This window comes from Malaya genurostris, chromosome 2 (genome assembly GCF_030247185.1).
Source record: "Malaya genurostris strain Urasoe2022 chromosome 2, Malgen_1.1, whole genome shotgun sequence".
Lineage (NCBI taxonomy): Eukaryota > Metazoa > Arthropoda > Insecta > Diptera > Culicidae > Malaya > Malaya genurostris.
This window is the reverse complement of record NC_080571.1, coordinates 233,540,747-233,566,670: the sequence shown is the minus strand read 5'-3', so window position 1 is coordinate 233,566,670 and position 25,924 is coordinate 233,540,747. Positions and strand designations below refer to the sequence as shown.

At 35.5% G+C, this 25,924-nt stretch overlaps 1 protein-coding gene across 5 annotated transcripts in view; it reads right to left on the bottom strand.

The window, feature by feature from the left end:
* LOC131428160 (GYF domain-containing protein gyf-1) overlaps positions 1-25,924 on the bottom strand; it is a 67,626-nt gene that overhangs the window by 24,768 nt on the left and 16,934 nt on the right. For 2 of the 5 annotated variants that reach the window (XM_058591867.1, XM_058591870.1), the window contains exons 1-2: positions 20,650-21,375; positions 13,153-13,236 (exon numbers count right to left, since the gene is read on the bottom strand). The exons of 1 other annotated variant lie outside the window; for it this stretch is intronic. In XM_058591867.1, the coding sequence (XP_058447850.1) occupies positions 13,153-13,236; positions 20,650-20,725 (160 nt within the window). In that variant the 5' untranslated portion in view covers positions 20,726-21,375. Of the gene's footprint in view, positions 1-3,976; positions 4,050-4,123; positions 4,200-4,263; positions 4,792-13,152; positions 13,237-20,649; positions 21,376-25,924 lie in introns of those variants that run through there. 2 more of the 5 variants (XM_058591869.1, XM_058591866.1) reach the window with 2 other exon arrangements.

Here is a 25,924-nt window from a genome sequence, read left to right as displayed (position 1 = left end):
CTGTTCAAAGTGGGTGCCGCATTTGTTCACTGTTGACCAAAAACGAGAACGTGTTGATGATTGTGAGCAGTGTTTAGCCATGTTTAAACGTAACAAACCGGAATTTTTGCGTCGATATGTGACAATGGATGAAACATGGATTCATCACTTCACTCCGGAATCAATCCGATCGATCGTCTGGGTGGACAGCAACTGATGAACCTCGTCCAAAGCACAACGATCGGCTGGAAAGGTTATGGTCTCGGTATTTTGGAATGTGTGTGGTGTAATATTTATCGACTATCTTGAGAAAGGAAATACCAATAACAGTGAATATTTTATAGCGTTATTGGAATTGCAAAGAAACGAGCGCATATGGCAAAGAAAAAAAATTGTTTCATCAAGACAACGCACCGTGTCACAAGTCAATCAAAACAATGGCAAAACTACATAAATTGAGCTTCGAATTGCTCTCACATCCACCGTATACGCCAGATTTGACTCCCAGCGACTACTGGCTGTTTGCAGACCTGAAAACAATGCTCGCCGGTAAGAAACTTCTCACGAATGAAGAGGTTATCGCACTTTCAGTTAGAAGGTTATACACATCTCTCATTTTCAGTTAGAAGCTGACATCTGTGTCAAACTTGGACAAATTCAAACCTTCCTGGATCTGATATTTACACCTGTACGAATTAGTTTCGTCGTCATTGCAATGTGTCATAACATCAGTGCCGGCACCGAACCGGATCGGAAAGGTTTCAAAGCTCCTCCACGGTTCATAAGATGTCAATTTATTCTTATTCGTGATAATAATAGTTCTCCTTTTCGAATTAAATTCCCCAACTCAGGACGACTGTGATGCATTAATATTAACCCCAACTGCATCAAGTTAATTCATATTGGTGACCAATTCCAGGCATTAGAATGCTTGAAACCACCTAATGACCTATTGTCTAATCGAATAGTAATATCCACGCTGTGATCGATCTAGAAAATAAAACAATTCTCAATTTTTATATTTATAAGCAAACGATAGATCTCGGTATGCTTTGACTGTGTCCAACTTCTCTACCTTGTAAGAGGTGTAAATTGACTACCATCCCCATCCGCCAAGCGGGATTACGCGTCCTGTAGCTCATCAACCAAAGCCTGGGGACTCAGCGAAAATAATACTTATGTGAATAAATAATAGCAAATAAATGTTTATGAAAAAAAACGTGCTTAATCCACCTAGCAGTGAGATGATACCATTTTTTTTATCAATCCGCACGTGTTTTTTACATGAATATTCTTCGGTGTTTAACATTGTTTTAATGACCGTCATTTTAAGCGGCAATTAGAGATTTCAATCGTAAATCGGATCGAAATTTATTCTAAGCGTGTGACAATCGATTGAGCATTCCATGAGATGTTGAAGTAAGTTCCACTTTAGAGTTTTTCCCATTATTTACGGTACTTCCAGAGCCGGTATTCAGCAACCAGCATAGCCCACAAAGATTCGTATAACCAAAAATTAATATGACGAATAAATTGCAATAGTTTTGAGTCCAACTGTCATCTTCTTAATGGTTTGAATTTTAAAAACTCATCACCTGTAATTCCAGAATCGGAATTCAGAATTGGATAAAATTCATTAATTTTGTATGGGATCCCTTAATTTGAATTTTTGTTTTTGAAATTCGATTTGGCCTGATTTTAGAAAACGATTGAGCTGTGAGAAATGATTCAATACTGTAACCGGAATTCGAAAATCGGTGTCGACGAAGTCGGTTAAATTCACCTGAGGAACTGTTTTTTTCAATGTTTGAAAATCAGTGTAGACATCTTTGAGAAATCGTAGCGGGAATAAAATTTTTGGGATCGGAAAGTTGGATCTGACTAAAAAGCAAGATGTGTTATAGGATCTTAAGACCTTTCATTTGAATCTTAGATGGTTCATCTACGAGAAAAATGAGCTACATTATTTTATTTTCGTTTCACATATCATCCTGTAGTTGAAGAACCAGAAGTCGGATCCAAATGTAATTCAGGAACTTTGTTTGGAAGCATACGACTTTTCATATGAATCTGAGTTTGTAGAAAACGGTTGAGTCATCTCCGAGAAAATTGAGTGGAATTATTTTTCACATACGCATTTGCTGATCTCGACGAACTGATTCGAATGGTATATGAGTGTTATGTTCTTCCAGTATTTATTGCTTCAAGTAGTTTAAGTAAATATAATTATGGAATTACATTCGACTTGAAAATGCTGCCATCATCTGGTTTACATGTCATATTCGAATGATTATGTTGCCAAAAATGAACCATGCTAAAATCGGTCTGAGGCAAAACGTAATGAAAAGAGATGCTGTACACAGTATTTTTTGGTACTTAGAAACAATTGTATGTTCCAGTATAAAAAATCGTGTTTCACGTTGCTCCCAAGCATGGCTTTTTCATACAGCGCTCAAAACTCCTACTACTGGAATAAGGCTTACACAAAAATATCGATATCTTCCTTAAAAATGGACGGACGGATCTCAAAATGTTCAGGATGACGGGGAGATCTTTCATTTGCGACTATTTTGATTAAAATCGGTCCAGTCATCTCTGAGATCTCAACCTCCTTGTTGACAACACACATACAGACACACACACACACACGCGCGGATATTTGCTCAGTTCGTCGAACTGAAACGATTGGTTCATGACACTCGGCCCTCCGAGCCTTGGAAAATTTTTCTGAAGTTTGAGCGAATTCTATACCTAATTTTTATATATATATATATATATATATATATATATATATATATATATATATATATATATATATATATATATATATATATATATATATATATATATATATATATATATATATATATATAAAAGGTTAAACTATGAAAAAAGTGTGCATTTACAATTGATGACCAGGATTAAACTTCTTTTGAGTTGTATGTGATACATAGAAGAGCTATCCGGCTCTGGAGAAGATCACAAGTAGTGATTCTTATGTTCAAGTACATTGTTGCGGTTTTTGACACTTTTCTCTTTGAGTGAACTTTAGGGAAGGATATCTTGGGAAAATATAATAGATAGATGCTCGCTTATAGAGTAACTGAATTCATAGCACAATCGGTAATATCTTTGAGGAATGAATGAAAGAATGAAATCTTTTTTGATGGGAGAAAAAAATTCTGCAATAAAGGGTCGAATATTTTTACCAAGCATTTTGTAGTGTTGTACATAAAAATCATTGTTAGGATAACTCAGAACACGAAACCAGTAATTTGGCACCCGTTTTCGATCTGCATGTCAGTAAACATTGCTTTTGTGCGATATGTATAAAAGTTGCTGTTCATGTAGAGTGTGCACTTTACGCTAGTTCAGCGGTTGACAGTTCAATAGAAACTGGAATGCACTGACGTGTCAAGAACCAAAGTGTAAAGAAAACCAAAGTCGAATTACAAATATTTTTTAATTATATCATCATGCTGTGAAAATTTCCGTTGCTGGTAGTTTTCAGACTCACCGACCCACGGACTTAAATTTAAATGCTGAATTGATTTTTTCATTGTCAAAAATAATCATGCTCGGAAACATGGAACTGAAAGTTTCAGAACGCTTGATAAAATCACTTCTGTATAATTTGTTGTTCATGTTCTATCGCCGGTGAAAAGTGGAAATATATTGTCATTCGGAGTAAGTTTTTCTCAATTTTTTTCTTACGCTTTCTATATTGCAATTATCAGTAACTATTCGCCCCTCACATTAGGAATAGTGTCTATTCAAGAAAGTTGTGAACCCAAGTGGACTGCAGAAACGATTCACGATGCACACACTTATAAATGAATGACATTTTTAAAAAGAAAGGTGAAGCATAGAGTAAGTCAAAAGCACATACTTGTATCATAGAAATGATTTACTAATGATTTCTAGTGCGAATGCATCATTCTATTGGATGCGAGAGCTCATAAATAGCAAACACTTCCTAGTATTATTGCATATTTACCTTTGTTCCTATACCGACTAACAAGGCAGGATGAAACGTTTAACATTTGACAGCTCCGCAAGCGTCGTGAAGTCTATACCATATTGTAAATAGATATTTCCCTTTCTTTTGAAAGTTTATTGACCGTATACACTTTTGTATACTTACGCAAAGTGTTGCGTGCACTTGCCTAGATTCACATCCGTGTATTGTAGCTATAGATATTGGGCATGTGATGATTCCGCTATGGGAAACGATCAGTAACATTATTCGGGATGTTCAACATGGGATCCACATCATTTCTCTACCTTCTTTCGGTTTTACTATACATTTACGATAGTATATTTTATTCAAAACAGCAGGGGAGACGCATTTTTATTATTCCATCTTATCTCTGTATATAAGAGGACCTCCTCCGGCAGTCCCGCTCAAACAAAAAAAACGTAATAAGATGTTTGTATATATTAAATTGAATTACATTTGGATTTCTCTCTGGAACAGCATCTGCACAGTTAGCCGCATGGTAAAGGAAGGCATGTTGTTGAAGTGTGCATCCTACTCGTCCTGTACGCAGAGTGTACGAGCAATTTGGTTCCGCTACTTTGTGTAGGAGTAAAAGTCAGAAAAGAGTGAAAACTTGTATTGTTTGTTCCATATATGTCTGTACATGAAGTCTAACACTATGCATCGCTTTGGGCCCAACAAGACATAGTAATCGTGAAGTTTTCATCTTGAAAAGACAAAACCAGAAATGGAGTAGGGCGATGAACAAGTTCCTTTTGTATAATTCTATTTAATTGTCGATTTGTGTTTAGCCGTGATAAATAATATATTTGGCAAACAAGTGTTCATCATTGAATAAATATTCATGATACGAAGATAGTAAACATGTGGAACAAATATACTATTATTTATTGAGAACAATTGAGAATTTATATCAACCAAAATTGACTTGAGCCGATCAAACACCATTTGCCTAAATAATGCTTGCCTAATTACTCCAGGCGACCAATATAGTGCTACTTGAATCAATTATCCATTTTGCATCGGTCCAGCCCACCGCTTACTGTTAAATAGCTCCCATAAATGCGTCAATAGCGTCACCGATAGGTTAGGTAAAATAAAATTAATGCTTTCTAGATGCCGAACCTTATTTCGAATTATACATATAAAGCATAAAGAGGGGTCCAGAGTATCACACTTTCCGCACATACCACAGTTTATTTTACTTTCATACGACTCAACCCACCCAAAGTATGGAAGACTCACTTCAGAACTCTTCCATGACCGACTAAATAAAGTTACGAATCATTGGAGCGTAGCCCGTTTCTTTTACATGACATTGCTCTATCTAGCAAATAATATAAGTGAGTCTTTGTTGTACAGAAAAACATAACCGGAGACATTAAAGAACCACATTCGTTACAAACTATTTTATTTTTCATTTTGAAAACATACGAATCTCCATAATTCTGTCAACGAAACATACTATTAATGACAGTAGAAATTCATCTCTTTAAGACATTTAATTAATCTGCAGAATCATTGTCATGTCGAATCACCTTAAAGCTCGATCTTTATCTTTCTTTATTTACTACTTCACAACAGATGGAAAAAGACATTGTGTTCTCCTTCGACTTGCCCTCAAACGATAACGCCGTAACACTCCAGACGTATTTTCCCTACCTTAATAAAAGCTTATTTTGTCACGGGAAAGACACCGTTGAGAAGGTAATGAAACATTCTCTTCCTCTTCCTAAGTTAATTGTTACGATGAAAATGTGCTGGTGAAGGGAAAACATTTCAATTTCTTCATTAAGGATGCGACGAAATATTATGCCATATCGTGTTCTTGGTGTCGTAGACTTTGATGGTAGATATACAACTGATAGAGTTGAAAGCCGGGTTGAGAGCCATTAAAACAGGTGGCAGAGTTTTTCGAAGGGCCACCCATTCAAAGGGTGAATGCAATAAAATTTATACTTAATGTATGGTAACCCGACTGCAAAAAGGTGTAAAATTTCAAATTAATGATTATTGGGTGTGAGCTTCATAATTAGCACAAGTAGAAGGTGTAAAGATTTTTGAGAATGTGCGAAGAGATTCAATTAATTTATTTACGTGTAGCAATTGCCTGTATTCGTGAAAATCGAATAAAACAAAAATATAAATATGAATAGGAGGATGAGCATATCGGAGTCGAAATCAATGCTTATATGATACAAACATGGAATTTAATCGATTTTTTATTTGCTAAAAACAGGGAAACGATTTTTTTAATTCAAGAGAAGAAACGTTACTACTGAGTTAGTGTAGTTCGTTATGACGAAAATGTATTATGAACTTAGTGATCAACAGGAAATAAAACTAGATTTGCGACGGTATGAGTCTACGTCTTAACAATACTGAATCGTTAATTTGAAAATGATTTAATGTCAATGGATTAAAAAGCATTGTTATCGTTTACGTGTAGATTCTGCTCCAACACACTTTTTCCTGACTACGATATCACGTTACGATGTGATATCTTTTGAAAAGAACGCACTTTCTCGTCTAATCTACTTAGAACTTAATTATCAATTGTCATCACGAAATTACATCAAACTGAACGGTTACCTATTCCTATTTTTAGATAATGTGTAGGTGCTCTATCTACTCGGGTAGAGCTCTTATGAAAACAAAAAAAAACAACACTTCCGATTCAACTGAACAACCGATATTAATGTTCAGCGAAGAAAATATAATATCTTTCAGTTTCCACAATAAAAGTTTGATAATAAACATTTTGTACCGGATGTATTCAGTATCATTATAATCGCTGCTCCGATAATATCCAGTTTCAAGGAAAACAAATGAACCAGCCACCCTCTTCCCATTTCCTGCTTGTTTGGTGAATCGTTTCCTTTGTTTCAAATTAAATTAGCCTTATCAGATGGCTTCCAGTGGACCCGCTGACCCCGATAATATTCGGTTAGATACAAATTGTGGATAATGTTGCGTTAGTTCTAACTGTTGCTATCAAATAAGGAAAGATTGTTCTTGTACTTATGTTATATGTTAATGAGAGTTATAATCACACTTTTAAAATTTTTGTTTTAAATTTTTCTATCATCACAAATTATAGTCAGCGGATTTGAAATACCACATAAATAAAAGACGTTATTTAGTGCCCATAGAAATAAATATCTTTTTACAATGGTCGATGAAAGTTTTACTGGAATATCTAGTAAGAGCTGAATCTACTGGATAGTGTATATAGTAACGATAGTTTCCATCTGCCAACAATTTATGTATTACTCAATAACGTGAAGTTTGCAAATATTCTTTAAACATGTAAACATCGTAAGTTGTAAAATAAAACTGGTTTTTATCGTACCAAAGAACGCTCTCTAGCAACTCTTCACATGATTCAATCAGTGTCATCAAAGAGAGAAGGTTGGACACAAGTGCGAGAGCAAATTTCTCTCGATAACCCATCTGTAACTCTACTATAATTTAACGTCCTCTTACCAAACTCGAAACAGATACTTCTTGCTCTTCAGAGATTGTCATAAGAGTATTTTTCAATGGAAGGGAGTGTCCGTAGCATGGCGATATAAGATAAAACTAAGCAAATTTGGCAAACATCATCTAACAACTAGTGTTGCTCTGACAGATTTTCTGCGATAATTGTCAACTTGCGATTCTCCCTGTCCACACAGCGCCGATCATTGCAGAAATGTATCTATTCTGGTAAGGGCCGTGAAATACTCAGAGTATGAGGTGAAGCAAAGAAATGTAGAAAAATTCTCTCACGGTTCATACATTGACAGGCAGCGAGTTCTTGTAGCATCATATACCACAATGACGATGTTGTTTACAATGTAGATAAATATAGAGTAGCTCTCTGCCAAATTATCGGCAATGACCAACATTGATAATAGGATTCATAAGCTCCATCTACTAACAGTATCAACGTTTAAACGGTAGTAAATTTCAGTATTATTGAAATTTCATTGACAGTATTGATAGGCGATATTACTGTTTGATTGCTGCAATCTTTTGATACAAAAATGAGGTTTTATGCCTGTTGGAGAGAAAGAGCGAGAGAGATTAAGAGAATCTCTGCTTCATTGGGCCTTTCCATTTCTCATGAAGCATTTCTATTGAAGGCTCATAAAAAAATTCTAGGAAAGAAAAATGTATTAACATAAGTGCTACCTCCAGATTCGAGTCTTGTGCCCTGGGGATTTTTCACAAGTTTTCGCGTTCGTGCATTTCGTTGGGTACTGATTCAAATTTTATCCCATGATTCTTGTGCAATTAAATTCAGCATCTAATGAGAAATACCAACACGCTTTAGACACAAAAACTTATGCTGAGAATTTATTTTCTATTAATTCTCCTACTGTACAGTGACGTGTCAAGTTACTATTAGACAATACACTACTAGTACACAAACAGGCACATATTTCAATCTCTAAATGTGGTTTTCTACAGTGAAAACCTTTATTCCTTATCAAGTTAACTTTTGAATAGTTATGAATAGTAGTGGTATAACTAGCATTTTAACTCTATGAACGTACTTTTGTATTATCTAGATTGTATTCAATGCTAGCTTATATTATAACAACAAAGAAGTGTGAATCACCTGAACATCGAATGAATGAAGCGAGTGCTTCAGAAGGTGGGGATGATAGTCGAGTTGTTTGCAAACATCTATGCACCAATTATGCACGATGACTCGATAAGCAGGTTGCGTGACTGGACCCACTGACTAGTTTCGCCTGTACAGCGTTGGGTGGAAACAGAACTTAGAAACTATGTTTTTGGTTTGTTACTTGTGATATCATTATTACTTATCTTATATTACTACATTTTTTGATTGCTAGTTTTCAGGTTTCATTGCTTGTCCTATGTAATGGATATATTTCAAAAGATCCAGACAATCGAGTTCTAGTAATTTCAAATTTGAGTACAAACTTAACCCGGAATGGAAATGGAGACTATCCTGTGTACAGAAACCTTTTCCAATACATTTAATGATGTGATCACGGCTTTCTCAAAGGAACACATATTACTGTCAAATTCTTTAAAAGATTTTGCTTGATTCTTGTTTAAAAGGAAGAAAATTTATGTTGGCATCAACTTGCATGATCTACAATTTGAAATAATTTAAATACCACAAGACCTGTCATTAAAATCGAAGTTTGTGAAAATCGGTCCAGCCTTCTATGAGAAATCGATGTGAGGCTTATTTTAAAAAAAATCGGTCGTTACTTTTGGAAGCTGAAACCGCGAACTTGTATTGTCGAGGTTAGTTTGTATGACCATCACTTAACAAGACTTTCAAATTATAAAAGTTTTAAGTACAGTTTAATTTTTTTCCATGTTTTACAAATGATGGGTTGAAACCTTGTAACTCAGGAACCAAAAGTTGGATCCGTATATTTTTTCCAAAAAATTGGAATTCAAAACAAAAGTAGGAATCCATGGAAACATAAAACCTTTCTAGGTTCGACAAAATTGATTTAACCTTTCTCGATTTGAATTTCTTTTTGGAGTTTCTTTTACCGCTACTCCGGAACCGGAAACCGGGAACCAGTATAGACGGTCATTACCTAACAATTCCAAAGAAAAGTTTGAAACCAGTTTTAAACGATTTTTTCCGATTTTTTGCTATGTTATTTTCTAATAATATGTTGAAATTGTGAACACTCACTTTATAAATCTGAAAACGGAGTTGGATCAAGATTAAAATAAATAGAAACCTATGAGACCATAAGATCTTTTGTTTTGTTTGACCTTTTGTTTGAACAGACCTCGCAACCGATTCATAGCGTACAGAACCATTTCATGGCTACGTCATATGGCGACTAATACGCAATAAGGATCATAATTGAAGACATGTTTATCATGAAGTTAGTATACTCTAGCGACCAAAGAAACATAATAAAAATCTCGCATATAGGTATCTAGCGAGAGCAATAGCAAAGTCATTGTTCTACATTCCGAAGAGAGTTTGATTTTTTGTTTGAACAGACTTCGCAGACGATTCATGTTACTGTTTCATCATTCTTTCTGCTGTTTTTTTGTTTCATTGGATCATGATAAACGTGAGCCATTGAAATATTATATTGGTTTTGGAAAGGTTCTAACAAAAATTTTCCCAACAAACCTGGTTTTCATTATATATCATGGCATACTACGAAGAAAAGCAACCACTTAATTTCGCCCACAATAGCACTTAAGTTGTCAATGTGCAACTTTGAAAAATCTTCTACACCATACATCGAACCATAGCGGAAGAACTAACGCGAGTTGGAAGAAGAATGAAATTCAATTTATATAGTGCAAAGCTCAAAACGCTCCCACGTTAATTTGACGAAAGACTGTTCTATACTGTGAGTAGTCAAACACATGCAGAATTTCTCATTCTTGATATTACACTTTGTCAGCAGTTTAAAGCAAGTGTAACTCTCACAGGTCTCGTTATCCAGTTTAACACTTTCTGAGGGTTGACAATGAGGTGTCATTGTTTATTCTGTCGACCTTTTTAATAACTCGCTTTAACCATCGCTTTAATTCATAACTTTCGTATACACAAAAGAGTTTCAATTTAGAGCCCCAGCCCCTAGTAGTGAACCCAACTATTTTCCGCAAAAAGAATTTATAATTACACTAATAATTAAAATTCTAGAAGAAGAAAACCTATTCTTAAGCTACGTTGTAGTGTGATAATGCCTTTCTCTTTCATCGAAACAGTCTCATTAACAAATTTTTTGCTTTTTTATTAAGATACTTTTTGACACTAGTTTTGGCTTATTTTTGCCATAAATTTATTCAGAATGATTCGAGTAGTTAACAAAAGCATGCGTCAACTTTTATATCACATATTCAGCAAGATTTCTCAAGCCAAGCGTATGAGTAACATAGGGGAAGATGTTCGGTTGCCGGCACCTCACCGTCACTTTTGACAGAAAGCAGATAGCGTCAATTCGACAAATGTCATGTGTGTGTGTAATAGCAGCACGTTCTTTTTGTGCCGAATAAAGAAGCAAACAGACGCTTGTACTTTTTGCTGCGTTCAAAACAAATTTTAATTGAGCGAAAATCAACACAAAAGTTTTTTCTGATTTTTGTTATAGTATCATAAATGGAAGAGCATCAATCGGAAAGGTGAGTGGATTAAATATTTATGAGGTGAAATCGACCTATTTCGTAATTTTATACCGGATGCTATCAAAATTTTCGCAACAAAAGATTTGTTTTGTTATTTTCAAAATGTCTACCGATTTCGGTTACCGGCACCTCAAGGTGTTCGGTTATCGGTACTACATTTATTCGACAAATCGCGAAAAATTGTCAGTGATATGCAGGCTACTGTCGAGACGAAGCAAGTCAAAGTTTTGGCCAAACACCTAGCTGATCATACAGCAGATGGACCGGCTAAGAAAAAACGTGGAAGACTGGCCAAATCAATACCAAAATACCACCTTACAAATCATCGACCAAGAGAGCCAAGGCGAAGTCACCATCGGACAATGAAGACTTTTGTCCAAAACGCTTCCAAAAAGAAAAAAATCCGTTTGTTCTTTGAATAACTGCAGTCTTTACTTATATTTTTTCCATTTTTAGTGAAATTTCTTGGGGTGCCGGTAACCGAACACCTTTTTTGAAATAGCCAAAAGTTATCGATTTACTGAATTGATAATATTTTTTTTCAATCGATTGAATCAACTTAGTTTCTTAATCAGTTGTTAGATAGATACTTTAGCTTTCCATTGATGTATAGATGGCCGCATAATGTGCACTAAGTCAGAAGTTATGAGCTTAAAATAAAAGTGTGCCGGTAACCGAACACTCTCCCTTAATAACACATTGGAATGTCAGTATCTGAAATAATTATACGGATAGGGAAAAAAACTTGACGTTTACGTCACTTGTACGATTATATCTGTGAAACTTGACGTTTCCACCATATGATCTTCGAAATCGACCCACTGCCTAATTTTAGTCTCGAACGAATCTAAAATTATTGATATCAGTTAATCCATATCCGAGAAAATTTTGCGCTAATGAGTTTTGACATTTATGTCACTTATATCATCATATCTCCGGAACCAGAAGTCACAGCTATGTGGTCTTCGAACTCGATCAATGGCCCAATAGAAACCTTGAAACGGGTCTAAATTTGTTAAAATCGGTTCAGCCATCTTTGAGAAGATTGAGCGATAAAAAACGACGCGTTTTGACGGTTACGTCCCTTATACCATCATATCTCCTGAACCAGAAGTCACAGCCATTTGATATTCGAACTTGATCAATGATCTAATAGTAGATTTCAAACGAGCCTGGACTTGTTGAAATCGATTCAGCCATCTCGGAGTAAATTGAACGGTAAAAAAACAACGCGTTTTGTCGTTTACGTCACTTGTACCATTATATCTTCGGAACCAGAAGTCACAGCCATTTGATCTTCGAACTTGATCAATGGTCTAATAGTAGATTTCAAACGAGTCTAAGGTTCTATTACCTTTCTATAGAGAAAGGCAAGAACGCTGATATTTCATTTCAGAACTGCTATTGAAGCGCAACTAATTACTACTGCAGTGAAGTGGAGTCCTGAGAAAAACATTTCCTTTCAAGAGATTCGTAATAATTTATTTAGCTGACAAACTTTATATTTATATAAAATAGATCAATATTATCATGAAAAGCAAAAATTCTTGCTTAAGTGGAGTACCTTTTACATCTATTATGCTATAAATTGCATTACTGAAATATTCGTCATTCAGTGAATCGTTGGTACTCCAAATAAGTACAAGAGCAAACGTGCTCCAAAATATCAAGAAACGATAATTTCGGTTTGAGATTGTGCGATGGCCAATTGGACCTAAGCGGCGGTTTGTAATATGTTTTTATTTGTTTCTGTACAATCGAGTCTTTCGAAAAATTGCTTTCAAAACAAAAGCTTTTCGCTTACTCAGGTTTAAATGTTGGTCGTAAACACAAAAACTTAATAATAATCAAAACAGGCATTTATACTCAGTACTCAACTGACTATTTCTGGAGACGATGGAATTATACTAAAGCGTGTAAATAACAAAAACATTATATTATCTCTGTGAACACTAACTGGTGCTAACGCTAATTTCAGTCACAGGTGGTTCATAGGCAAATATGTTCGATGCAATTTCTTGTAATAGAATACTTACTGATGAATTTGACTTTCTTCGACGATTTCGGCTGTTTGGTGCGCGTTTTGGTCGGTTTCTTTGTGGGTGCCGAGCGACGATTCACTACAATACACAATCCAGGCAGCGAGTACAAAACAAATACAAGAATAAAAAACTTACAGTAACTACTGGATGAGGATCAAGAGGACAGCGAAAAAGAGATAGGATTATTTTTTCCTCGATGCTGCTCACCATATGCTAACTTAAAAATCCTGAATTGGAGCAGAATATCCAACGAAAATAAGTTAAACAAACCCGTTGATTTGAATTCTTTTGACATCCATGAAAACAATCGCATAAATATTTTTCGGTAATCACAGCGCTATGTACGAATGAATTATGGTACAGTAATGAAATATGCAAATGAGTACCAATGAATAATAAGCTGTGTGCTGTGTCAAAGATATTTGAAAATAGATAGAATAAATAATAGTGTGCATTTCAATGAAAGAGGATAGATGTGGAGCCCCAGGGAAGAAAGATTACTGTAAAGAGAATAGGGTACCCTCGTGTCCTATCAATTTTGCATTTTGCACCACAAGGAGATTGGAACGAATTTGATATAGGAAGGAATTAAAATGTTTTACAACGCCACATGCAACTGGTCATGTTTAGGGAAAATCATTGAATCAAAAGCTTGGGCTGATTACTAGAGACATTTCAATTAATAATCAACTCGATATTGTGTAATAAATTTAAAAAATGATAAAAATAATTTCTATCAAAAAGTCTGGCGACCAAATCCAAAATTATTCGAACGTCGCATTAAACTCAAAGCGGCGCACAGTCTAACTGAAGATTTAGTCGAATTATGCTATTGAAAATAATAATCCTTTCTGAATGAAACTTAAACCTATGGCGGTTCATTCATATAATCTAGAACGGTGCTCGATACCGTCTGATTAGGGCATTGACTACGTTGTACAATGATTCCATAGCCTTCCGTTGGTCCCAACCAACTACTGCATATTTAGAGATGATTTTGCTTTCTGAATAGTTTCATAATCTCCATTCAGGAAAATCTGCTACGTTATCAATGCCTTGCAGACCGGCGTCAGCATTGTATTTCCATATAGGTACCACAGAAGGATACCATTAGCAATGACGATGAAGTCTGTGCAAACAGGAAATGAAATCCTTCTTTCACCCAGTCTGAAGGGGTTTTTATGATGAAGCCATCATGCACTAGTTATTATCTCACTTGGTGCAATGGACGATCAAAATACTACATTGTAGTTCGTTGTTGAACATTCTTGAAGTTTATTTTTTCCATGAGTTCGTCGCTTTTTTCTTCAATGTTTTATTGTAAGTTCAAAGAGTCAGTGTGATTTGTTCACAATACTTAGCAAAGAATCATGTTTATACGTTTTCATTGTTATCATATTTTATACTCGAATATTTTACTCATTCATATCATGTTAACTCTAATCATTTCGATTTAGTTGAAATAATTTTAGATTTTGTCACATGAACATTGAAAATATTCGAGTTTCTTTACAAACGAATGCTGATGATACGGAAAAAAAGCTGGTATCGTCCGCTTCAATTTTGCCATCCCTCAACGACAGTACCTTATTTCATCGAAAATATTTTCGTCGAATGGTTCATTTTTCTTTGATATTTCACCAAAAGACAAGTTAGCGAATTTATAACTTTGCGGTACACATAGTGCTAGGTGTATATTTTTTCCATTTTTTCTTGCTCCAACAGACTAGGATTCTCTATCGAGGGAGTTTATTTAAGATTTCTCACAGACGATTTTAGGAGCAACGAATGTGGATTATAAATCGAAGGAATATACGTCGGTTTTAGGTGAACGATCGCAAATATCACTGATGATCTGTGACCAGCCGACCGTCGCCTGCATGTCATCGTCGATAGCACCGATTACTCCTGCAGAAACCACATCTGAGTAGGTTTATTCGTTTTTCTCGAATAACTCAAAACTAGATTCCATGTGTTCGTTAAATCCGAAGAAGCAGCAGCGAGTTCAGATTAAAAAACGTTTGCTCATAAACAGTATAGCTAAAAATTTTTTCGTCATCGGAAGCACCGATCTTTTTGGATAAAAAGTCTTCAGCAGAAAATAAACCTGTCTAGGTTTACTCATTCTGCCCGTTCGTGCATAGCTAGATTATAGGGCTAAAGTAAACCGAACGAATAGAAGTTAAGTGTAATAAGAAAGATTTACATAAATTTGAAGAAATTACTCTTCCGTCGAAATGGCCTTCGGCGAAATCGTCTTCGTCTAAATGAATTAGAATTAGAACCTTCTTATAACTTTCGTTTCGTTTTCGTTCCAACTTTTTTGTATTCGTTTCTTGTTGTTTTTACAATAGAACTTGATATTTTTCAATGGGGTGATTTTACATTGAGAAAGATCGGAGACAACAACGAACACATTACTACACATGATCTTGATATTAATTCGCATATTACGCGAAATTTATAATCAGTGCATAAAAATCGCCTGTCAAAATTGACTTCGGAGAGTTAAGCCACAGAGAACAGACATCCAAGTAGAGATTTCAATTTATGTAAGCAATTTAACGGTTGTTTTAAAAGGCATTCACCAAGTAGCAAGTCTCCTGTAGAGGCGCTTCGAGCAGCCCTTATGGGCTCTTGCGTTCGAGCTTTTATACAATGGTAATTTATGCGTGCAAAGTCATGTGCAACGGTGATTTTTACCGCATTGTTACTTGGGGGAGGGGTTGTATTTGGATTTTTTATCTCCTGAGAGTTAACATGGGTTTATTTATATCCTTAGAGTTTCACAAATATTCGACCAAAGAAAAAATGTTGGTAATAGTTGCATTTTATCCAGTACAGTCTTTACTAGGATTTATGTTCAAGAGGGCGAAGTTCGATGTTTAATTTGACGTCTTACTGCCCATTAGGATTAGTATGTCAAATGAAAAGAGTGAATTAAATATTTAAAATCACTGTTTTTCAAAATTATAACGAATAACCTACAAACCACACAACGCACAATCGTATAGAAATTCCATCCCCTCTTTCATCGATTCGACTCAAGACTGATTTTTCAAAAGAGCGTATGTATTATTTGCAAGTACGCATGCACTTTCTTCAAATTATTATAACTCAAAAACTACTTTTTTTTCAAAATGGTGTCTAAGAAAAAGTTAAAGGAAATATTTTGAGAACCCTTAAAAAATATCAATGTTTTTTTTTAAGTTAGAAAATTGACCGAAAAAACACAAACTTTAAAATATCGAATCTTTAGTTTTTTTTAAATATTTATTCTTGAAACCTATAACTTCACCTTGAGTACTATTTTTGATAAATTAAAAGTTACAACGGTTTAAAGAAAAACGGTACAATTCTACGAAAACCTGAGCTCTTTGAACCACATGTCCAAATATCTTGAGAACGGCTAGGTCTAGGAGAAAAGTTACTATTTATTGCTTTTGATTTGTAAAATCATATTCTAGTGATTAAATGACAATTTTTAATCAGAAACTTTGCAATTTTTAAGCAGAAGTTTTGCAAATACTATATATTGTCTTAGCTGCAACTTTTTCATTTTTAAAGAGACACTAAACAAGTCAACGCTGTAATAACAAGTTCAAAATAAAAAGACACTTAAACCTCAATTTACGCGAACCTAATTTACGAGAATTTAATTTACGGGACTTTTGTACGCGTTTTATTTGAAATAATGTGATTTTCTATTTAATTTACGAGATGATCGCGTAAAAAAGTTTTTGCATGATAAAGAAAAGTTTTATTTATACGTATACAAAACAATACAACATGCTTCAGTGAATTGAATTTTTTTAAATGTACATTAAGGAATGATTTGGTTCCAAAAAATCTAGTTAATGTCGGAGGCATCCAAGAATTCTCTAGAAAGGAAACCAGTATTTGAACGCGTGACTGATGCATAACTTTTGAGTGCGGTATGTTCTCGTAGTATTACATTCGGCAAATTGACAGACTGTGGTAATGTCTGTGAAGGTTCATGTCCATCCAACACCTCCTTGGAATGTAGGTCTTGAGGTCTACTAACAAAACCGATGACATAAGTGAGTTTCTTTTTTGTGGTCCATACTCGTGGTATCACATTCAATTAATTGGATCATTGTGATGAGTTATGAGGTAGTGCTTGTTCCTCCAAAAACTACTTGGAGTATAGGCCTTAAGATCTACCAGCGTAACCAAGTGAACTATCAAGATCCTTGTACACGGTTTAAGTTCGTGATACCACATGCAAGATCTTGGACTACTGAGAACATATTCAAAATTTGTACGTATTAGGTTAGGGATAGTTATAAGTAGGTAGATATTATATTAATAATTAAAATAAATATTATGATTAAACATTAGTATGTAAAACAAGAGTAACTAAAACACCTATTATTAATAACGAATCGTATGAACAACAAAGATGAAAGGCCAAAGGGTCAAAACACTTGTACTGTAAAACGTTGATGTAATACACAAAAATAAGATTAATAAACAGATATTTATGCAAAAAAATTGATAACATACCTGGAACAGTTATAAATACAGTTTTTGCAATGACTGAGTGGAAACATATATTGGAGAAGCGAAATTAATGAAAAACTTACAGAAAAGATGTTTTTTTTGGAAAAAAGATACGCTCAGAGACAGGACTCGAACCCGCAACCTTATGTATTCCGTCTGGTAGGAAAGGGCAGACTATCATACAACCTTCATAGGGTCTGTCACTGACGATATCCAGCCAACGACTGGCTTCAGTAGAGAAGGTGACAAGCGATTATAAGTACATTCTCCTACTTAGTGCTTGAGCGGAAAATAGGTATAGAGCGAGAAGACTAGTGTTTGATGAACAGAGAAGATGTTTGGATGTACGGTACCGGTCATGAGACGGCCCAGATGTAGGCTATGTTCGATGTACGTTCTAACATGCCTAGTCGTGTTTTAGAGCTGTATCTATCACAAGGCTTAGGGTGGCGAAATGGTAGCGCGTATGCATGGAATGTATAAGAACGCAGGTTCGAATCCTGTCTCTGAGCGTATCCTGTTTCAAAAATTATCTTTTCTGTAAGTTTTTCATTCATTTGGCTTCTCCAATATATGTTTCCACTTAGTCATTGCAAAAACTGAACTTAGTTATGGCGACTTTACGTCAAATAATAAATAGCTATGAATAGACGAGAAAGCAATGTGTAGTTCTAAAAATATGAACAGTAAACACAAAATTTTAAATAACGGGATGTTTTATTTAATTTACGCATCCCCGACTTTGCGCGTAAATTGAGGATTTAGTGTACTAGTAGGAAAAGTAGAATCGTTTTGTGTTTAAATTTCTTTTTTTCGGTTGATTTTTTAATTCCATATCATTAAATTTATTTAGTATATGATTTGTTAAAAGTGTTAAAACGATTTTCTTCAACTTCTATTTGGACCGCATTTTTGTAAAAATGTCTAAATTAAAGGCTTCCTGAGTTACAACGGTTTGAAGCAAGTGCATGTAAAACATGAATCGGCCCTTTTTAAAAATCATTCCTAAGTCGAATCGGTCATTCTATCTGTGAAAAATTAATGGTTTGCCTTACTAAAAAACGTGAAAAAAGTTTAATCCACATCCGAGTAAATCGATCCTTATTCTTCCACTGTATCTGCTGTTAATTTCAGGAATTGTTAAATACTAATAGGATTATGACAAAGATAATCTTAATTTATATATATTTATCACATATAGTGAAGCTATACTTAAGTTACTTTAGTATACATATATACACGTGGGTCTATAGGGCAAAAGAAAAGGATTAACGGTAATTTGATCCCACAAATGATGTTCAAAGAACCTTTTCAAAGGATCACTGTTGTCGCCGAATAGCAATGGACTATCGAATGTGCAAAACAGCCGATTGGTAGGCGAATTATCACAACCTACAAAGGACATCGATATAGCACTCGCTAGACCGTACGGTAGTTAAGGGCAAAATCGATGCATTTTATGGCTCCTCCATGGCGACTTTGCTGGCGACCTATCACCGACTTGTTACACGACAGGGAAGTTCAGTATATGATAGAATGCATAATTTATGCACCATTTTATAGCTGACTGTGGGGGGACAATACCGTTCGTTGTGAGTTGGGGATAATACTACAGTGCAAACGGGTTTAGTTTAACGCGATTTTCCGATCGTCAAACGTTAGTCAGCCATGTTAATTCCAATATTTTTCGCTTTTGTGCGAAAATCTAAGTCTGAATTCACCATGGAAAGGATGTTTAAATCATTTCTGCTAAGCATGGCTCATATGAAAACAGATATGTCGGTTTGTCGTATGTCCACTTTTTTTTTGTTCTGCACACCATGAAAACAGAAACTATATAAAACGAAAGGTATTATTTGGATTCTCTTTTCGTGTCGTCACTGGCGTCTACCGTTCTGCCGTTCTTTTCAATTCAGCTACTTCATTCTGGTGTTACATGCGAAAATCTGGTGCCGGCATGTATGACTCATAATCCTTTTTCCTTATTGGTGCAGAAGTTTGGAAAGGGGAGTGCAGGGATCAGTTTGGAATGCACATGAAAAATGTGAAAAACTTGAAACAAGTAGTGTGGAATGTAGTGGTGCTTGTTAAAAAATATGCTGGTAAAATGACGACTACATAATTATGCGACCAATTGTTACGACACAATCATTTACAAACGAACAATACTAATTTAAGGGGCATCGTAAGACGACGACGTAACGACGTACAAATATTATTATATTATTAATTTTAAAAGAAATAATGAAAAGAAATTTTACTTAAGTTCTTATGACTTCATATTATTGTATAGCTACTTGCGATAATTGTATAATCATTCACTAAGCTTTCCAGTATTTCATGCCTTGCATGCATGATCATTATATTAAAAAAAATTACAAACGTGCAAAGTACAATCATACGAACTGTCGTTTGATAAGCTTTGAATCTACCGTCATTGATTTGTTATAAATCTGCTGCCATTACTATTCTTAATAGAAAAAAAAATCTAGGAATAGATCATTAATAATTTAGAAAAATACATACATTGAATAAAGCACTTTCGGAGAAAGATATTATCTAATAAAGAAAATAAATTTGAATCGTTTTGTACACTGAGTCTTGATCTAGGATGATTAGAGACCTAATGTCGAGGAAGTTTGTGTTATTCTAGATAGATGAGTAATCTTTTGTCATCTACACAGCTAAGGTAGACCAACAGGACCCATAATAATTCGAAAATCTGATAGTTATAAGGAGATTCTCAATGTCGCTAACTGATACGTTTACGACTTAAAATGATTAAAAAGTTGAATTCCGCAGTGCAACTACTTTTACCTTGTATGCCAGAAGGCAACATACACAAGGTTTTGACAAATGTAGATCCTTGACTTACAATGACAGAAACTATAATAACGGCAACTCCGTGAGCAGCATTGGGGAACGGACGGGAATTGGAAAATCGCAGACAAGCGACGAATATCTTACCTGCCGGCAGAATGGGTGCTCGGCACGTGTGGCAGAAACACTGCATAACCGAATCTCGGACTAATCCAATCAACATACTGTCGGTGTGTTGTTAAAACTATTGGTTGGAGAAATTCACTTAAAAATGAGCTTAAGGGCGTAATGTAGCTTTTGATATAAAAATGTTCCACTTTCTACGTTTTTTTTCACTATTTTTGTGTGAGTGTTCGGCGACGACTGCAGCACAACTGATTTTGCGATATAAAAAAATCTTCTCCGGTCTCTTTCACTGGATGACGAAAATTACTGTCTTGCAACAGTCAATCAAAAATTAGGACTGGCACTAATTGAGTATCCTGATCCAACACAGCCAAGGATTGCTTATTGTTTGAAAAAATATCCGCTGAACGCTGCAATAGGATAATTGTGTGGCTCACAGAATTTTTTCCTTACACTCAGGGTGGGGCACACATAACATGAGCACAAAACTTTATCTTTTTCGCCAGAGTGGCTTTCCTCATACACGTCGCTGTTTCTCTTCGCAGTAAGTACGGTCGATTTAACCAGGACTCTCTGTTGCTGTGTGGTGCTTTTCCTTTAGGCTTTTCACTACCACCACGTGCTCCCTCAATGTCCAACCTTGCCGCTTACCTCAACTGCTTCGCCTCGAATGGAGACGACAATCTAACCTAGTGCCAAAGGATCCTTACACATCCAAATCAGAAAAGGAACTGCGCCGTTCTGACCGGCAAGTGGATATTGCTACCGTGTAGAAGCATACATTTTCATATCCTATTCGAGTGAATAGGAGAGCGTTTTCCTGAGCTCGTGGAAAACGTGGAAAATAGGCTCTCTCACACACATTCCCACACGCAATCGGCCGGTGATACGCTTCACGTTTCCCTGAACCTCACTTTTCCAACGAGAATGTACCAAAACGAAACGGAAAAATCAATACTAGTAGCTCATATCCTTGAACAGGCGGGATAATCCTCACCCCACTGCATACCAATACAGATAGATTTGAAAAATAATGTGAGAGAGGCAAGTTGGGAGCTTTCATTTCTCCCGAGCCGATAGGCACACACCGATGATTGGCATGTTCCATTGTAGCGAAATTAAGCGAAACATCTCCTGTGTGCTTTTCTCATCGGTTCCATAAGATGAAATTCAGCCCTACTGTCTCAAAGGAACTGATAGCAATATGTACTGCGACGGCTGTCGTAGCCAGCCATGCCCCATTCAAGCAATATAAGCTTTAATCAATGTTTTTTTTGGTTCTGATGATTCTTGGGATGCTAAACGTTTAGGATAAGTGCATTTTTACCTTTTTATAAATATAAAAAATAGGTATAGAATTCGCTCAAACTTTAGAAAAATTTTCCGAGGCCCGGATGGCCGAATGTCATATACCAATCGATTCAGCTCAACGAACTGAGCAAATGTCCGTGTGTGAGTCTGTATGTGTATTGTCAACTAAGAGGTCGAGATCTCAGAGATAGCTGGACCGATTTCGATCAAACTAGTCGCAAATGGAAGGTCTCCCCGTTACCCTGAATGCTATTGAATGGTTTTGAGATCGGATGTTTACTTTTTGAGTTAAACGAAGTTTTATGGCAAAATTTTCAGTTGTTTGACAGTATCTGTCACAATTGACCTTGAAAACAGAATATATTTTCAATATTTGAGAGCAACATAAAACACTGTATACTGTTACATACATTTGTTTCTATTTGGTGTTCGATTCGGATTTAATTCGCACTACGATTTCTTGAAGAAGTTTACATTGATTTTCAAACATTTTGAAACAAATGTACAGCTACTCAGGTGAATTTATCTGACTTCGGCTACACCGACTTTCGAATTTCGGTTCCAGTATCGAATCGTTTCTCAAAGCTCAATCGTTTTCTCAAAAAAGCCAAATCGACAAAGACATAATTAATTAATTTTATCTAATTCTGACTTCCGATTCTGGAATTATAGGATGATGAATTTTCAAAATTCAAAGCGATATAGAAGATGACAATCCCGAAAAGCTTTAATGTTGGACTCAAAAATATTGCCAATCATTCGTCATATTGCCATACGAATCGGTTTGGGTTATGCTGGTTCCTGAATACCGGCTCTGGAAGTACCATAAATAATGACGAAAAACTCTAAAGTGGAACTTACTTCGACATCTCATGGAATGTTCAATCGATTGATACACTTTTAGATTCAAGAAAACTGAAACACCGAAGAATATTCATGCAAAACACATGCGGATTGATAAAAAAAAAGGTATCATCTCTCTGCTAGGTGGATTAAGCACGTGTTTGTTTATCCATTTGGAATAATTTCAAATAGTTTTAGTTGATTTGTCATAGTTCATTACAGGTTCGTTCTACCATCATTCAATTAGACTAAACCCTGTTTTGTTATTGGAGGAGTAGTACACAAATAATTTCAACACTGTTTTGGGGATAGAAAACAAATGATTGTTTGCAACGATTTTGTACAGTAATTCACTTAGTGTGCCACTAACCCAAAGTAAGTTCAGTTCAGAGTATGGTGTCATAAATCAGTTATCGTGTGTTCGAGCCCAAATCTGGATGTCCCATGTTATTGTTGTTTACTTTCATAAAACGGTTGCAAAATTTGATGAAACAAAAAGACAAATTCCGCTTCGAAATGTAGTACCCTGACTTTGCTTTGTTTTTGCCACAAGGAAGCTTCTTAGGACTTTCTTTATTTATCATGTATAAGAATGACATTGAGCGAGTTTCATCATTCAGGATGATAATAGCATTAGTCATACAATAGTAGGGGTCTATTTCCTCAAAAAAACGTCATACGAAGACTTTACTTACTTTAAGTCTCGGCATTGCAATCCTTTTGTGAAATTTGATCGTTCTGTTTCCAACAGATTTAGCCGCGTACAGAATTATTGCATTGCTAGTTTTCATGTATTGAACCGCCAACCCGGAGTTTAATTAGCTCGAACTAATGTTCGATGCGAAACTTCAATATAAATTTTGTTTCCCCGAAACATATTTTCTTCATATGTCCAATTATTGAATTGTTGAAGCTTTAGCGTCCTATGCTTTGAACCTCCCGGGTTGGTGGTTCAAAGCATAGGATGCTGGTCATACAAGCCAGTTGTCGTATGTTCGAGCCCCGATCTGGAAGGATTCTTAGTGTCAGTAGGATCCACAGTACTAGCAATGTAATGATTCTGTACGCTAAGAATCGGCTGCGAAGTCTGTTCAAACTGAAAGGTCAAATTCCACAAAAGGAATGTAATGCCAAGACTTTGCTTTTTTTGAAGCTTTAGGAAAAATTCCAGAGAAACGTTTTCAAACTGTTTCTTCATACTACATTTCCAATGGCAAATGGAAATATAGTATAAACCGGTAGGGTTCTTGTATCGTGGAAGGTCCCTTCATGGCAGATTGAGGAGTGCAAATATTATGATTATTTGTAAAACAGTTTCGACAGGATCGATGTAAACTTGATAATGGGGTGATTGAACGATAGCGATGATCGGACTGATGAACAAAAAAGAGCATGAAGCATAGTCGACGTGATTCTTGAAACCAAGTTTGTTGTCAAGAATACCTAAGTGATTGACATTGTAATCATATCTAATTATTGAGCATTAGCAGTAATATTTAGATCATTGAGGTAGAGTGAAAATATAAACAGTTCGAAATTACTTCCTTGAGACACTCCAAGACTACCAGCAAATTCAGTTGCTGTAAAGTTTCCTATGTTCACTGACATCTTACAACCTGTTAAATATGAATGCATCCAATCCAGTAAAGTGCCACTAAATGCAAGTCTGAGGAGTTTAGGAATTATTTGATAGTAAATATTAGCAAATAACACATAGAAATCTGAGTATATAGGGTCCACATAGACGCAATTGTAGAACTCTGGATTTTCAGTTTTCATTTTTTATCTTTTTTCAATCTAGAATTGAATTCTATTCATCTATTAATCTCATATTTTTCGCTTTTTTCAGTCAACGTTTGCCGAAAAAAACAATTAAAATCGATAAAGCTGAATTCGAATGATCAAAGCTCTAAGTGTAAAATACTAGGTTTGAAGATGTCAATCTGTCGATCGGCATAACTCCATGTTGAGTTTTAGATATGAAGTTGTTACATTTGTGGGCTATGAAATCGAGAGTAACTATTGCACGGTAATTAGTAATGGTTGTTATTTGTAAAAGTTCAAACGATCTGCAGTAACGTAATTCCATCGTTGTTTTTGAATGTAGTGATGAGCTGATGAGTTATTAAGAAAACATCTTGGGTTGAAAATTTGCTTGATCAAAACTAGATTGTAACCGCGCTGTTTCCTTGTTTATTTTATTGTTCTATTGCATACTTTCCTTGCATTCTAAATTAAGAAACTCGTTTGTAAATTTTTTTCTGATTTAAAATAGATGTAGAATATTAAAGATCACTTAAATGAATCGTATGGGACCATCATCATCCACTCCACGAATCCTGATTGCACAACACTTTCAATAATATACTTTTATAGTGAAAAACCTAAGTCTGATATTACATTATACATACTTGTTTACATAATTTTTGAACTCAATCATTTGTTTTATCTAAAAAGATACATGGAAAACTAAATCAAGAAAACGCATAAAGCGGAAGCTTATACCGTCTACTTCGAACTGGTACATAAAATATTGCAGATACATAAGTACACACCGGTAGCGAATTGAGACATTTTCTTGCATTGCTGCACAGGGGTAAGAATTTCTGCTTTAAATATATATCGACGTTTTGGCGTCCTGTGCGGTTGCTTTACCAATGATTCTGGGTATTGACAACGCTGGACCCAGAGAAGGTACACATCTCTTATATACCTACGTTTCATCGTAGGTACCATATTTATAGCCGGAGATAAAAATGCTCCAGTAGATAACCATCGGTAGCCACCGACGGTAAAATTCATCTTTCGACTTACACTCACGACACAAAGACATACAGGCGAGTGGGGGGAGGCCGCCCAATAAGGAAAACCCCCAAAAGCTTAATTTTGCGGATGGAACGAGACCAAACAACATTTCTGGCAGAGGAAGCAAACAGCTGAAAATCCGGATGAGTCATAGCTTTTCTTGCCGACGACGCGATTTCCTTTTTTTCCTTTGGTAGTCTCCACTAGCACACTGAGTTTTGTAGGCATACATACTGGTGCCACATTCAGACGAAGAACAAAGGACAAATGAAGAAGAAGAGTGAGAGTGCAATCGCTCTGTAACACAAGTTACGAAAGCAATTGCCATTATAGACAA